Source organism: Gobio gobio, assembly GCF_949357685.1.
Source record: "Gobio gobio genome assembly, chromosome: 19".
In the NCBI taxonomy this organism is placed as follows: domain Eukaryota; kingdom Metazoa; phylum Chordata; class Actinopteri; order Cypriniformes; family Gobionidae; genus Gobio; species Gobio gobio.
This window is the reverse complement of record NC_137112.1, coordinates 30,345,801-30,362,434: the sequence shown is the minus strand read 5'-3', so window position 1 is coordinate 30,362,434 and position 16,634 is coordinate 30,345,801. Positions and strand designations below refer to the sequence as shown.

At 39.0% G+C, this 16,634-nt stretch overlaps 2 protein-coding genes across 3 annotated transcripts in view; both read left to right on the top strand.

The window, feature by feature from the left end:
• The first annotated feature begins 4,038 nt into the window (after positions 1-4,038).
• On the top strand, positions 4,039-15,817 carry LOC307143167 (uncharacterized protein). Its single transcript, XM_079844482.1, has 8 exons — positions 4,039-4,358; positions 4,515-4,583; positions 7,022-7,081; positions 12,864-12,918; positions 13,032-13,110; positions 13,224-13,290; positions 13,437-13,585; positions 13,671-15,817. The coding sequence occupies exons 1-8, from the start codon at positions 4,158-4,160 to the stop codon at positions 14,851-14,853; spliced, it is 1,863 nt and encodes a 620-aa protein (XP_079700608.1). The 5' UTR covers positions 4,039-4,157; the 3' UTR covers positions 14,854-15,817.
• Positions 15,689-16,634, top strand: part of LOC307143168 (opioid growth factor receptor-like) — a 28,850-nt gene continuing 27,904 nt past the window's right edge. For both annotated transcript variants that reach the window (XM_079844483.1, XM_079844484.1), the window contains exon 1: positions 15,689-16,616. In XM_079844483.1, the coding sequence (XP_079700609.1) occupies positions 16,452-16,616 (165 nt within the window). In that variant the 5' untranslated portion in view covers positions 15,689-16,451. The remainder of the gene's footprint in view (positions 16,617-16,634) is intronic.

Below are 16,634 nucleotides of genomic sequence, written 5' to 3'. Positions count from 1 at the left end.
TGTAAGCAAGTATCTTTTGGTGACTATTTGTCTCTAGAATATCTGGGCATTGTGCTAAAAGGTGCTCCACGCATCCTGCTTATCATTATTTATAGGCCTCCGAAATATTCTCCGGCCTTTATTGATGACTTTACAGAGCTGTTATCAGCAATCTCATCTGAGTATGACTGTTTTACTATTGCTGGGGATTTTAACATTCACATTGACAATGCTGAATCCAGTACAACAAAAGATCTCATGACTGTTCTTAACACTTTTGATTTGACACAACATGTTCACGGACCCACACATGATCGTGGACACACTCTAGATTTACTTATCAGTAAGGGGCTAAACATTTCATCAATAGTTATTAAGGATGTGGCAATGTCTGATCATTTCTGTATTTTCTTTGATATATCAATCTCTCCTGCCATTGAAACCAGATCTGTCTCTATCAAAAAGAGATGCTTAAATGAGAACACTAGTGTGCTGTTTATGAAGGCTATATCTCTAACACCAAGCATATCTGCAGACTCTGTTGATTTTCTCCTTGACTCTTTTAACTCAAAAGTTAAGGGTGTAATTGATGATATTGCTCCTGTAAAAGCCAGGAAAAAGAGTGGCAAACAAAAAGCACCTTGGAGAAACTCAACAGAAGTGCAATTAATGAAAAGACAATGCAGGAAATCGGAACGCATGTGGCGAAAGACAAAACTTGTAGTCCATTATAAGATCTATAAAGACAGTCTTCGTGCTTTCAATGTGGAACTAGGCAAAGCTAGACAGACCTTCTTTTCAAATATTATAAACAGAAACATAAACAACACGCGCACTCTTTTTGCTACTGTAGAGAGACTAACAAACCCCCCGAGTCACATTCCCAGTGAAATGCTCTCAGACAGCAAATGCAGTGAGTTTGCTTCCTTCTTCTCCGAGAAAATCATTAATATCAGAAATGCGATCAGCACATCGTTTAGTTGCTCTGAGGTGAATCAGATCAGACCACAGCCTCAGAAAGTTACTATGACTGATTTCGAAGCAATTGATGGTAAAATTTTAGAAGAAACAGTACAGCACCTTAAAACATCAACCTGCGCCCTTGACACACTCCCCACTTCTTTTTTCAAAAGTGTGTTTAACTGTTTAGAAGCAGATCTCCTAGAAGTGGTAAACGCCTCACTTCTTTCTGGGACTTTTCCAAACTCCCTTAAAACCGCAGTAGTTAAGCCTCTCCTGAAAAAGAGAAATCTGGATAACTCCATATTGAGCAACTACAGACCAATCTCAAATCTCCCCTTCATAGGCAAGATCATTGAAAAAGTTGTTTTCAGTCAGCTGAACAAATTCTTAAGCTCAAACGGATACTTTGACAATTTTCAATCTGGTTTCCGACCGCATCACAGCACAGAGACGGCGCTCATAAAGATTATAAATGATATTCGCCTCAATACAGATACAGGCAAAACATCAATTCTGGTACTACTGGACCTCAGTGCTGCATTCGACACTGTTGACCACAAAATACTTCTTGACAGGCTAGAAAATTGGGTTGGGCTTTCTGGAATGGTCCTCAAATGGTTCAGGTCATACTTAGAAGGGAGAGGTTATTATGTGAGTATAGGTGACCATAAGTCTGAGTGGACATCCATGACATGCGGAGTCCCACAAGGGTCAATTCTTGCACCACTCCTATTCAACCTGTACATGCTGCCACTCAGCCAAATAATGAAAAATAACAAAATGGCTTACCACAGCTATGCTGACGACACCCAGATCTACTTAGCCCTATCACCTAATGACTACAGCCCCATTGACTCTCTATGTAAATGCATTGATGAAGTTAACAGTTGGATGTGCCAAAACTTTCTTCAGTTAAACAAAGACAAAACTGAAATTACTACATTTGGAAACAAAGATGAAATTCTGAAGGTGAACGCATATCTTGAGGCTAAAGGCCTGAAATCAAAAAATCAAGTCAGGAATCTTGGTGTGTTTTTGGAGTCAGACCTGAGTTTCAATAATCATGTCAAAGCAATAACTAAATCCGCTTACTATCATCTCAAAAAATATATCAAGAATTAGATGCTTTGTTTCCAGGCAAGACTTAGAGAAACTCGTTCATGCTTTTATTACCAGTAGGGTGGACTATTGTAATGGTCTTCTCACCGGCCTTCCCAAAAAGACCATTAGACAGCTGCAGCTCATACAGAACGCTGCTGCCAGGATCCTGAGCCGAACCAGAAAATATGACCATATCACACCAGTCCTCAGATCTTTACACTGGCTTCCAGTTACATTTAGGATCGATTTTAAAGTGCTATTACTTGTATATAAATCACTCAATGACCTAGGACCTCAATACATTGCAGATATGCTGATTAAATACAAACCCAACAGATCACTCAGATCATCAGGATCAAGTCAATTAGAAATACCAAGGGTTCACTCAAAGCAAGGAGAGTCTGCTTTTAGCTATTATGCCAGCCGTAGCTGGAACCAGCTTCCTGAACAGATCAGATGTGCTCCAACAGTAGCCACTTTCAAATCCAGACTCAAAACACATCTGTTCAGCTGTGCATTTACTGAATGAGCTGTGCCACTGTACGTGCTTTGTCCGAACTGCTTGCATTTTAATTTATATGCTTAAATTTAACCCTGTTTTTATTTTTATTTTTAATTATACTCTTTATTTTTATCTTTCAATATTTTCTTTATTTTTTATTTCTTTAAATTCCTATTATAACTGTAATATTTTTATTTCATTTCTGTGTAAAGCACTTTGAATTGCCACTGTGTATGAAATGTGCTATACAAATAAACTTGCCTTGCCTTGCCTTGCCTACTGTATTTAATATAAAATTGTGTGGAAAAACTTTGATTGAAGAGTGGAGTGTTGCTTATGTTTACATTGTTCACTTCCATTTTTGTACAACATCAGTACTACAAGATTAAGAAATGTCATCTAGGATGAGGGATGTACAGTATATTCAATTTCGGGTTATCAACAGATCAACAAACCTTAAAACCAAAAATTAACATGTTAAAACGGTAAAGGTCCAGCACTCAAGATGCTAAAAGCTTTCTCACACTCTATACTCGGAAAGGTCAGAAAGCATGGAGACATTTACATTTATGGCAGACTTACAGTGCACTTATTACAGGGACAATCCCCCCGGAGCAACATGGAGTAAAGTGCCTTGCTTAAGGACACACTGGTGGTGACTGCTGGGATTGAACCAGCAACCTTTTGCATATCAATTCAGTGGTTTAACCCAGTGGTTCCCAACCACGTTCCTGGAGGACCCCCAACAGTGCACATTTTGCATGTCTCCTCAATCAAACACACCTGATTCAGGTCATCAGCTCATTAGTAGCTACTCCAAGACCTGATGTGGGTGTGTCAGACAAAGGACACATCCAAAATGTGTACTGTTGGGGGTCCTCCAGGAACATGGTTGGGAACCACTGGTTTAACCCACTGGACCACCATCTGTCCATAGTGTGCAGTGCCTTACACACTGCTAGGTGCACAAGAGCATTCAAGCAACTTCACCCCAGACAGGCTTTGGGTCATGAATGAACAGGATGAACAGTTCAGTGCCTAGAACACACAGAATGTTTTACCAGCCTTGGTGCCAAAAGCCAAACACTTTCCTCACACACATAGAAACAAGAAATAGTTTGTGTTCATAATGAATAAACTTTAATTGTTGTATCATATTGTGTCATATTAAAAAGTTATGTGATTATATGATGGGAAAATAATTTTTTCTCGCATTCATCATTTATTTAACATACAAAACTAGATTTCAAATGTAGAATAATAAATATGATAAATATATTTCAAGTGCAATGTGCATAAAAAAAACAGTGAATGTAGCAAAAGAGTGCAAGGCAGGACTATTTACATTATTTTTCCCCTAGGAAAAAAAAGCATGATATATAAAATGAGTGGAGCTGAAGCTAGAACATTTAACTAATTTTCTTTACTGTGGGAAACTTTTGGCAGAACATTTAAGCAAGACCTGGCAACCCTCGAGTTAACGTGAACTCTGTTCTTCCTTGTTGATTTGTAGCATAGAAATGCTTTCGATTCACTATGAGCTTTCGTTTTCTCTTGACAGTAGGAGGGTTGAGCACGGGTTGTTCGACTGGTTACTCGGGAGTTTCTCTTGATGTACTTCGTACAGTTTCTGAAGTCTTTGATTCGTTGTGTGTTAAGATTTGTACGTACTTTGGCTACTTTGTTGTGGCGTGTTCCTGGTAGTTACCTGCGTTTGCGATATACTCGCCAAATTAACATGGAGTTAGACGATGAGTGTGATTTGGACTCCACATGGGAGGATGAATGCGAAAATAAAGAACCCAGAAAGAAGGTAAATTTGGGCACAAAGCTTTATTTATTTTCCCCGAATTGTGACTATGCAACGTTTATTCACCGAATCTTGTTTTTGGAACGTTGTTTAGGCAACCCTTTATGAAAAGATTTTTCAAACAACTGTCTCATTTGGGAATTTTCTGTCTGTTTAAAGATCCACAAAAGAAGTGACAGGAACAGCTATGCTGCTAAGGACATGCAAGACTTTCGTCATAGGGTTCGGGTAAGTTTCATTATCTATAAGAGAGTGGGGTAAGATATGCCATTTTTTAATGACGCTGTCCATCTTGACAAGGAGAAAGGAACAACGAATGAAACTATTTACTAAATAAGATGAAAGCATAAATTAAACAGCCATAAAATGACTAAGCTAAGCATAAAAAAAGCTTCTAGTTGGGGAGAGCGGGGCACAACCTAACGCTTTTTGACTTTCTCAGTTTGTGTCACTTGGGGTTCAGAGTATTTATTTTTCCCCACATTAATTTCACACATGTCTAGTACAATTATGTGGTTTTGTTTCATTAATACAGTACAGTACTTTTTTCTTGATTTAGCCCGAAAGAATGGAAGTGAAATGTGACAACATGCCCCATAGGTGGGGTACATTGTAACGTGGTGGGGCACAATGTAACATGACCAAATGACAGCTTAAAATGTCACCTGATATAATCAAAAAAATATCCAAGACAAACTAAAATATTTTGTCAACAAAATACAATTATTAACTTTTTAAAATAAAATAATGACATTTTTTAATCATTAAAAATATACTCATTTTTGAGTTTGACAACAAACACTTCGCTAAATACAGCTATACAGCATAATTCAGAACATAATAATAATTAATAATTTCTGAACATTAACTCTCAGTCATTATTCACCCTTTTCTCATGGTTTCTCAAAAGAATTCATAAAAGTATAGAATATAATGGCATATTTCTAATAGGGGCTCATTGTAATGCAGTGTTATAACCCACCCCACCTGCACAACCGGGATTTAAATCGCGACTCGTGTCTTCTGCTGTTAGATCAGCATTAAAGAATGATCTCAACTGTTAAATAACAGATATAAGATTACAATAATATTGGATTTGTCTTATTTTAAATGAACACAAAAAACAGAGATGAAAACTAAACTTAAAAAATTTACTTTTGCTATGGTTAAATACATGTTCAGTGATATCTTCCAGAGAATTTTTAATTTTGGCGGTATTTTTTCTCTAAATAATGTTGATATGGCAACTAAATACACTAAGTTTCGTCATCCTGGCATGTGTGTAAAGTGTTAAAACATGCGTGTTACAACTAACCCCCCGTTAGGTTATGCCCCGCGCCCCCCTACACATGGGCTGAATCCAAAACCAACCCCTAAACCCTCATTCACTATTCCCTACTTTAGTCCACTACAGTTTTTCTCAATTGCTAAAACACTAAAACCCATTGGCTGAACAAAGTTCTCAGTTGCCTTAAGTCATTTAGCTAATTGTGCAGTCTGTTGTCAATACCTTAAACCATTTCACATGGTAAAACACTATTTGCAGATCTCACTTAGACTTTTCAGCAAAACTCTAAACACATTCTCATTCTCATAATACATTCTGCACTCTAATGCACATGTCATCCATAGGCTACTGGTAAACACAAGTGGCAACAATCAAATACAAATAAAGAACAAATGTCCTTGATTGAACACAACCACTCAAAATTGATTTAACCTGTTTCAAATGATGTGACACAACCAATATAAGCCAGTTCAGAGAGCAAACAGGGTTTTGAAGATGGTTAGGAGAAAGTCTGAGAATGGATAGAAGAAACAATGGACGAGGACGAGTGCGTATGCGATGTGGGCGACGAGGAGGGCAGGGAAGAGGAAGAGGAGGAGGAGGAGGAAGAGGAAGAACAAAAAAAATTGCAAAGAGCAAAGCAGAGTAGTAATTTCTGAGCTACTATTATAGTTTTCGTTCATCAAAAGACAATGACAGAAAATAGGACATTTGTTTTTAGATTAAAAATGTACCTTTCCCTGAGAACTATGTTTTGAACAATGTGTTTTCTAATTTTTGGTGTATTGTTTACTAACTGCTTGATAGTGTATATCATTTTGATCACTTTGTTTATGATTTGAGAGCAGTATTTAATTTTGAACACAGGTAAAACAGTAAAAAGGTAAAAAGTCAGAGGTTTTGTAAATAATGCTTGAATATGAGGTTTTGTGTTTAATGGTTTCAGAAAATGGAGTAAGGTTTCAGAAATTGTGTTTTAGCAATTGAGAAAAACTGTAATACAGTTCACTTGAAGGAGTGAATGAAAACAAGTGAGCGCTGTGTACATCGGCTGTGCACTCGTTATTGTGGTGCAATGTGGGATAGAATGAGTGCACTCAATAATGTCCACTATGGTTTCGGACACCACTACAAATGGCTGTCCCCTCAAATAGTGCCCTATTTAAGGGTATAGGGGGCAATTTCGGATTCAGCCATGGTGTCATGACAAAAAGTGTGCACATTTTCCTACCTAGATTAATGAGGTTTACCCACTGACAAATCTTACCCTACTCTCCGTTATGTCAAATGAGCATATATACTCAGATTATTTTATTAAACATGTAAAACAAAACTAAAATTGTTAAAGTCTTATATGATTGTTTGTCTCTTACTCTAGAACTTGGATAATAATGATGATGATGATGATGATGATGATGATGATGATGAACCAGGTGAAGTAAGTAATGCATCCTGTTTCTACTATTACTCAGAATTTGCCACTTCTAGCATATCAGTGTACATTATGTTTAGAGCACATCAAACACAAGGCCCGTGGGCTAAAACCGGCCCGCCACCTCATTGCATGTGGCCCACAAGATAATTTCATTATACTGTCATCATTATATCCACACCCTAATGTGGCCCACGAGTTAATAAAAAAAAAATCCTATGAATGAAACGTCTCAGATAGCGCTGTTCAGCCAGTCAGTTAGTGCTTTTATTGTGAATATTAACCCTTCAAGTGTATCGCATATGTTCAGAACTGTTCAGTGCATTCAACAACTTAATATTTATTTTAGGTTTCCGACATACCCGTGAGTACTAGTAAAAACCTTTATGTTTCGTGAATCGTGGGGTGCACTTATAATGTTAGTATGATTTTTACATCAAAAACATCATAATTTTGAAATAAAAGGCCATTTTCTACCCTGATTTTAGCCCTCTGATTTGAACGCTCTGCTGTGAGACTAATGTAAACACTTGGGGTTACTTGACTGTAACCCTGTTCCCTGATAAAGCTACACTGGGGAATGCATATGGGGAATGTCTTGACATGACCAGCTGTTGAAAATGAAAACACGTCAATGAAATTGACTCAGAAGTATTTATAGCCTCGGCCGGTGATGTCATAGGCGCACCTGCTGCACGAGGCTATAAATAGATGAGCTTCAGCTGGAGCCATCAGATCTCGCCGCCATGCTTGATGGTGTCTGGACCCCTTTGCGGTTGTGTAGGTGTGCACAAGAACGCAAGAAGCCTCAGACATTAGCTTGTGATGTCGACTCAAGGAGTAGAACTTCTGCTAGAACTTCTGGGAGCAGAGCGACTGGAGGGAAGGCATACATGCGCATTCTGGGCCATGTATGAGCCATCATTTCCAGACCCACCTGGGCTGGGTGATCGAGAGAGAAGTAAAGGGGACATTGCGCTGTCTGATGTCTGATAAGAGGCAAAGAGGTCCACTTCTGCTCTGTAAAATCTGGTCCTGGGGCCTCATTTATAAACGTTGCGTACGCACAAAAGAAGGCGTACACCACTCTCTACGCAATAATTGGTATTTATAAAAAGCAAACTTGAGGGGAAAATGTGCGGTCCTTCACGCAAGCTCTGACCCAGGCGTACGCACAAAAACGGGTGGAATGAGAAATGGCGACACCGTCGGCAGATGGAAGAAACACGGGAAAGTGTGTGAAACTGTAGACCATTGTGTAAAAGAAATGGCAATACTGCCTCTCATAAATAACATGAAGACTTCACAAAGCAAGTCTTACAATTAACAGCCTACACGAACACCCGTTTGATCGATCGGCAGTGTAAAACAAACAAAATCAAACGAAAATTACAACAGTAATGCAAAAAAAAATTAAATATGTTCTGCAACAATATTGGCATGTTATGCAATTCATCCTCATAAATAATATGGTAAACAGAACGAAATAATGTACAAAACTGACATTCTCGTCAATGTGTCCGTCTGGCGGAGCAGATATGCAATTAGATAGATAATTAGGGGGATATATAGATAAATAGATAGATGTATTAATTGTCCACTGGGGAAAGTTGTTTTCATAGTAAAAATTTCTTCATCAGCTACGGAATCATGGTATTCATGCATATGCCTTTAGTTTGTTTTATTTTCGATAAAATAACATATGACGTATGTCTCAACCATTCAGAAAGCTGCAAGAAATTACATTTGCACTGAACTATTTCCCATTTCCACGTAGATAATAGGGATAGGGATTAATTGGGATTCCCCAATAATTGCCGCCAGTCTCTTATCAAGAGGGGTCAGCTGCGGTGTCCCCTCTCCCCCACCCGTGGCAGACACACTCTGGCGATGGAGCTGTAGACGCTTTTTTGCCTCGACTTTGATGTCCAACCATTTCTTTTTTTTTTCGGCCACGGTCCGAGGTTGTGAGGCTACAGCATTACGGCGTCTGCAACCTTTTGCACCTCAAGTGCCTTTTTGGCATTAGTAATGCCCACACTGTGCCCTCCAAAAAATATTTTTCTCCTCTTTTCCACCTCGCCAACGATAATTTCTACTTCACATTGAGTGAAGTTAAGTTTTTTTGATTTCCTCTCTGTATTTGCCATGATTTCGCAATCGATGAATATTAACTTGTGGGCGTTTCACGGACTATTTATGGGCAACTATGGGCGTGACATGAAGCCGCGAAAGCTGCGCTACATTTAGAATTGATTGTGATTTATTAAGGGAAAACTGCGTAGGATGTGCGTGCGCACGGTTTTATAAATCCGAATATTTCTGTGCGTACGCACGTCCTATGTTTCATCCGTACGCCACTTCTGACGCAAATCCTACGCAAAGTTTTATAAATGAGGCCCCAGATCTGCCTGACTACTTCTGGGTGGAATTTCCATTCCCCCGTATGTAATTTCTGTCTGGACAGTAAATCTGTTCCCACATTCAACTGCCCCGGAATGTACACTGCTCTGAGTGACAGGAGCTTGTCCTGGGCCCAGAGAAAAATCTTTCTCGCTAACCTGTTTAAATTGCGTGAGCGCAGACCTCCCTGGTGATTTATATATGAGACTTTCACTGTGTAGTCCACCCGCACTAGGACATGACAGCCCCTCAATTGGGGGAGAAAGTATTTCAGGGCCAGAAATACAGCCATCAACTTACATTTACATTTATGCATTTGGCAGACGCTTTTATCCAAAGCGACTTACATTGCATTCAAGGTACACATTTTACATTTTGTCAATTCTTGCTTTCCCTGGGAATCGAACCCATGACCTTGGCGTTGTTAGCGCCATGCTCTACTGTTTGAGCTATAGGAAAGCTAACTTGAGGCAATTGATGTGCCAATCGAGCTGATGACCCTCCCATTCCCCTTGGGCTGGACGACCACTTAAGACCGTACCCCAGCCCGTCAGGGAAGAGTCCGTCGTTAGCAGTTTGTGACAACAAGGTACGCCTAGAGTGGGACCCAAGGTAAGGAACCGGGGTCTGAGCCACATAGTTAGTGTACGAAGCCCACGGCGCATCACTTTTTTTATTAGCCTCTGGGGGTTGGCCCTTGGATGAAACCCCCTAGCTCTGAGCCACAACTGAAACGGTCTCATGTGCAACAGCCCCATAGGGATCACCGTGGGTGCCAAAGCCATTAAACCTAATAATCTTTGACTCTGATGAACAGTAACCTAGCCTGACTTTTCTCAGGGTATATAGAATGGTCTCGACTCGAGCGGGAGACAGTTGTGCCCGCATCGTGATCGAATCCCAAACCACCCCTAAGTAAGTTGTTCTCTGGACAGGAGAAAGAATGCTTTTCTTGGTGTTGAGTCTCAGCCCGAGAGAAACTAGATGAGCTAGCACGATGTCTCTGTGCTGAAGCGCCATCTCTCGCGATTGAGCTAGTATCAGCCAATCGTCGATATACTTCAAAATGCGAATGCCCTGTAGTCGCAATGGAGCCAGTGCTGCATCCATGCATTTTATGTATGTGCGAGGTGATAAGGCCTGACCGATGGAAGAACCTGACCCCCCCCCCCCCCCCCCCCCAGTATTTCTATGTGAAATAAGCGTCCTTCAGATCGATCGTGACGAACCAATCGCGATGTTGGATTTGCGACACGACCATCTTTATGGTTAACATATTAAACTTGAGTGCTTTGACTGAACGGTTTAAGCCTCGAAGATCTAAGATTGGACGCAACCCTCCATCCTTCTTGGGAACCAGGACATATCTGCTGTAATAGCCTGACTCTCTCTCTCTCTGGAAGAGGGACATGTTCTATGGCCTCTTTGCTCGAAAGCTTCGCCATCAATCGTCCCCCCCGCACTCAAATCCTTCAATAGGTCAGCCTGGTACACCTGTAACACCGCCATGGTGTGCAGCTCGGCACCAGCCTGACCTGCAGCTTGATAAGCTTATCCCATGAGCGTTGATGTTGTTCTATATGGCTTCGTGGGGAGGATCGGTTTCTTCAACGAAGATGTCGAACCAAGCGAGAGATAGCTCGCGGGCGTCTCTTCAACCTGCGGCATCTCTGTATACATACGTGCCTTCGCACCCACGATGGTTGAAAAAGTCGACGTTGAAGGCACAAACACATCCATGACTTAGATAGTTCGTCATAGAGGTCCTTAAAGAAGGGGAGAGACTGATGTTGCGTTTTCTCCCCCCGCCACCGGACAGAAACCGATCCTCAAGCTTACTGCGTTTTGGGATCTCTTGTTCACAGGGCCAGTCAATCTGCAACCTGGCCACTGCGCGAGTAACCACTGCCAATAATTCCTAGACGGATTTATTATCGTGCGAGGAATGCTCGGAAAGTGGCTGCTCGAAGTCCGCAGACCCAAAAGATAACTAATTCGAGAGATGTGGATTTGGTAAACGAGCAGTCGAAAGGGACGGACCCGTCTCCTTCTCGACAGCCAAAAACATCCTAGAGCCCCACGATTGTAATGTGGGTCCGGACTGAAAGAAGCCAAGCCGAGCACGCAGCATCTTTACTGTGAACAGTTCACAATGCTGGCACTCGCCTGACTCCAATACAGTGACCGCATGCTCTTCTCCCAAACACACAAAGCAGTAATCGTGTGTCCACGTCTACTATCGGACGAGAGCATGGAGGCACACAACGCTTCTGCTGACTCATTTCTCTTTTAACTGATACTTCTTTAGCTTGAACTGTTTTCACTTGCTTCACACAGAGATGAAAGAGAGAAGTTCTGCACACTATCAGTTGAAAACTAACTCCTGACAAATATCTAAAGCTGAGTTTTAAAGAGAAAGAGAGAGATTTCAGAGAGAGATTTTTTTTTACTTTCAGAGACTTTGTAACACACCAAACACAGAATTGGTCTGAAAACAAAAAGACCTGAGGGCTCCAGCTGAAGCTCATCTATTTATAGCCTCGTGCAGCAGGTGCACCTATGACGTCACAGGCCGAGGCTATAAATACCTCCGGGTCAATTTCATTGACGTGTTTTCACACTATTTTCAACAGCTGGTCATGTCAAGACATTCCCCATATGCATTAGCATGCAGCATTGAGTGTAGCTTTTGAAAGGGAACACCCTTTGCTATAATTGGCCAACATTTTTTTGCATATGAAATAAGTATTACATTTGGAATTCTCTCGAAAAACCTTTACTGCGTTTGTACTATTACAGCTGTTGAGATTAACTAAAAAACTGAAAGTTATGTCATCATTGCAACTCGACTTCTGCACTCTCACGATAATCACGATACATCAGTCAAGCAACGCAAAGTGTCAAGTGACAAGTTTGGTGTGTCGCAATGGAAATAGGAATGTGAAACTTCTTCTGTATCCTCTTTCAAAGCAGGAAGTTCTTAATAAAAACGTTTGTCTATTTAAAAAAAAAAATAACCAGTTTACATTAGTAATTTTAGCAAAGCCCTGCACTAAATAAAATTCTACTAATGAAATGATTTGCTGCACAAACTTAATGTTTGTTACATAATATGGTTAAAGAAAATAGATAAATAAAGACTTGAAAGCTTTGGTGTGTATAATGAGTGATGAAATTGGTCTTTAATTTTCAGTTACCTTTTAAAGGTTCACATAAGCTGATGTGACCTGGGCAGAAATTGACTTTGACACCCCTAGTTAATAGTATAATTTACACAAAACTCGACTTGGTTTCATAGCCTACAAAGTAGTCTTGATTTGGAGCAGATGCTTGAGAATGGGTTTATGTAGTGTTTTTATTGCTGTTATTGTTGCTTGTCGTCAAGGGCCGCTTCTATAACCTGGATTTTTACCATGGTCACATAAAATCTTCACCTGATGGTATGGCATTGTGCTTATTTTATATTTAAATTACACAATTTATTTTTGTTTGTCTAATACAAGTGTCATTCAATCAAGGCAAATGCTTTAACATATTACCTTTGTTCACGCAGATGTTCACATTGATGAATTTCACAATAAGTGGTGGGGTGATTATCGCTCGCTGGAAAACTGTCACTCCTACATTCAGTGGTTAGACCCTGTTCCCCTCATTCCTGAGCTCTTTCTGAACTATTCTATACCCTGAAAGTGTTTTAAAACATTTAAATGACCATCATTCAACTAACCAAATCAATACTTTGCAGGTTGTTTCCAATACAAGAGCGAGGGGTTAATTGGGATGCACATGTGCTCACAAAAAAGGAAATAAAGGTCAGTTTAAAACATACAATTAGATTTTAGATTGCCTGACAGGATTTATCAGATTTTGGAGGAAACGTCATTCTCAAATTCAGAAGATAAGATATTTCTTAAAAAATATGGGACGTTTAAATTCATCTGAATCGATTGATTTCCAGGCTTTTCGTAAAGATGAAGAAGCAAAGGGGAAATTGGTGAAATCATATAAGCTCATGTTGGATTTTTATGGTATACGCTTGGTCAACGAATCAACAGGAGAGGTGAAACGTGCCGATAACTGGAAGGAACGCTTTAGCAACCTGAACAGGTTTTTACTGTCATGTTTTTCCTTTTTGTTGAATTTCAGTGATGTTGTTTCAGTACAAAAAAATACTTTTTCTTTGATTTTGCAGATATACACACAACAACCTGCGCATCACACGCATCCTGAAGTGTTTGGGGACTCTAGGATTGCAGCACTACCAGGCCCCACTGGTCAAGTTCTTCCTCCATGAAACCCTTGAGATGAAACAACTTCAGCGTGTGAAACAAAGCGTACTAGATTACTTTATGTTTGCTGTATTGGACAAATTAGAGAGACGAGAGCTGGTTAGATTTGCCTTTAAGAATTTCAAGCCCCGAGAAGAGTTTGTCTGGGGCCCCAAGAAGTTGTTGTCAGGTGAGGAAGGTGAAGTTAAACAGGATCCAGATGAAAGATTAAAGAATAACCACAAGGTGAGTGTTGATGATGCCAATACGTTAGGAGAGGTACGTAGTGGAAATGAAAACGTTGGCCAGCTTACAGAGAATAGAGCTGCAGAAGATGGGCAGCAATGGGAAACCAGTGAGAGAACAGTCAAAACAGGTTCAGACAAAAATAATAAAGATGAACAGGATCCAGATAAGAACAAGATAAGAACAGAAAAGCAAGATCAAGAGACGAGTAATGATAGTAATGAAGAGCATTCCAAGCCCCAAGAAAACTGGGTGAAGCCCCATGAGAGCACGGATGAAATGAACAAAATAGATGCCAGTCATCCTCATGAAGGGATGGGAAGTGAGACACCTGGTAAAAAAGATCACCAGAGTATAGATAAGCCAAATACTCCAAACAAAATGACGGGGGGAAATATTGAAAGTGATCAGGGGGCAAATGAGGACAGTCAATGCTGCTCAGAAAACAAAAGTGGAACGGAAAATCCAGAGATGTTCCGTGGTGATGATGATGATGATGATGAGGAAGAGGAGGAGGATGCCTCTAAGGTGCATAGCAAAGATGAAAACTTGAACCAGTTTACAGAGATTAAAGACAATAGCACACATGAAGGGAACTTGAACCAGTTTACAGAGATTAAAGACAATAGCACACATGAAGGGAACCAAATAGATGCCATTAATCATGTCAAGGGGATGCTAAATGGAGAAAATGGTGGAAAAGATCAGCTGGTCAAAACAAGTTCAAACAAAAATAATGATGATGAACATGATACAAATGAAAACAGTCAATGCAGTTCGAACGATAAAACAGCAGGAAAACAAGATCTAGAGACTAATGATAGTAATGAAGAGACAAGTTCTCATAATAATCTGAAGTAGGGTGTAAATATCTGATTTGCTAAATAGAAATGAGGAATGTTATAGGAAAACTTAAAAATGTTGAAGGTTGAACTTAAAAAGGTTTGTTTCAGGATTTTCTATGTTTGTTCCTCTGAATTATATGAATGTATGATCTGAATGTCAAATTGAATTTTGGCTCAAGTTACAGAATCAGAAGATGAATATGTTTTTATTTTGTGGTTATTTAGCTGATTGATAAGAGAAAATGGCATCATAAAGGTAAATGTAAATGTATCTGCCTTGTAAATGCAATATAAACATGATGCTTTGTTTTACTTTTGTTTATAGATTGTAGCCTACTGTTAAAGCAAGTTAATGTCTCTTCACTGACAAAAAGGCAATTCTTGTTATAGCTTGACAAGAAATGAAGCATAAGCATAAGAAGAATAAAACATTGCCATATGAAAATTAGCACCTAATTCAATTAGATTCACAATTAATTTTTTATCACTTATTTTGCTGAGATTACTGAAAACATATTGGAATTTTCTGTATGTCATTATTTTAGTTTTTTATGTACTTGCTTGATTTAGATAATGTGGTGGCTTATAATTAGAAACAGTATTATATAATAACATTTGAATGCTTTGTATAAATTCGTAGGTGATTCTATTGAAGTATGTAAAAAAAATCATGGTGTTTTGTTATTAAGGTTTTTACTGCTGAAGCAAATAAATGATGTCTTCCCACTAATAAAATGCTAAAATTAAAAATAGAGCATTTTTGTAAACCACACTGAACATTAATAGCTACATGCCATGAATATCACATTTAAAATGCTGTTTCAACAATATAATTACTAAAAATGACAACTTAAGAGGGTTTCTTTTCTGTCACAGGATCAGAATGGAAAATACTGACTTGCACTGGTAACTATGCGACGTAGGCTAATGCACCGGTAAACTCTTTCAGTTTCAATCCAACAATAAAATAAAAACTCCCTAAAATGTGTCGCTTGTAATTTTATTAGAGTATGCTAAATCTAGTGGAATTAAAATGTAGTTAGCTTGAATTAAAAAAGCAACGTATTAGCACTGAGTTTCACTGAGTGTTTCAGTGGGAATCAATAACACTGTCAGTGAACATTTCTTGTCATTTTGTTTAGCTTTTCATGGCAGCATTTTATTTAAGAAAAGACTGGAACATTTTCTGTAAGTCTATCATTTGTTTCATGAACATATTTTTATTTAAAATATTTTTGTTTTAAAAAAATATTCTTATTAAGATTATTATTTTTAAGGTTGATCCTGCAAATAGTAAAAAATAAATAAATAATAGTTTTTAGAATATTCTTATTAAGATGTTGTTAAAGTTTGAATTATGCAAATAACTAGTAAACAAATATGTGCCAGTTTAGTATAGGTCTGCTGTTTTATTCCATGCCACCATTGGCTAAATACCTGTAAAGGCCTGCCTTCTTTTTTTTTTTACTGAACATTAATAGAAGACATGGCAACCCTTTAGTCAACTCGAGTTGTGTCATTCTTTGCTAGACGGTAGAAATTACTTTCGGTTTACCATGACTTAGTTTCTCTTGGCAGTGGGAAGGTTGAGCTCTTTATAGAGTCCTGGTTCTTATGTCTTCTATATGTCTTATATGCGTGTGCGTTTTCTGTGCGATAATTTTTCTTTGCGATACTCCCAGTCGTAAGGCTATACTTGAAACAGAAGTAGAGGATGAGGAGTGTGAGTTTGACTCCACATGGGAGGATGAAGAAAAAAATAAAACACCCAGAAAGAAGGTATGTTTGGACGTCAGT

Coding starts and splice junctions, on each gene's coding strand:
- LOC307143167 (XM_079844482.1), top strand. CDS start 4,158: ATGTACTTCGTACAGTTTCTGAAGTCTTTGATTCGTTGTGTGTTAAGA. Junction 4,359..4,514: donor ATAAAGAACCCAGAAAGAAG/GTAAATTTGGGC, acceptor GTCTGTTTAAAG/ATCCACAAAAGAAGTGACAG. Junction 13,291..13,436: donor TCACAAAAAAGGAAATAAAG/GTCAGTTTAAAA, acceptor ATTGATTTCCAG/GCTTTTCGTAAAGATGAAGA.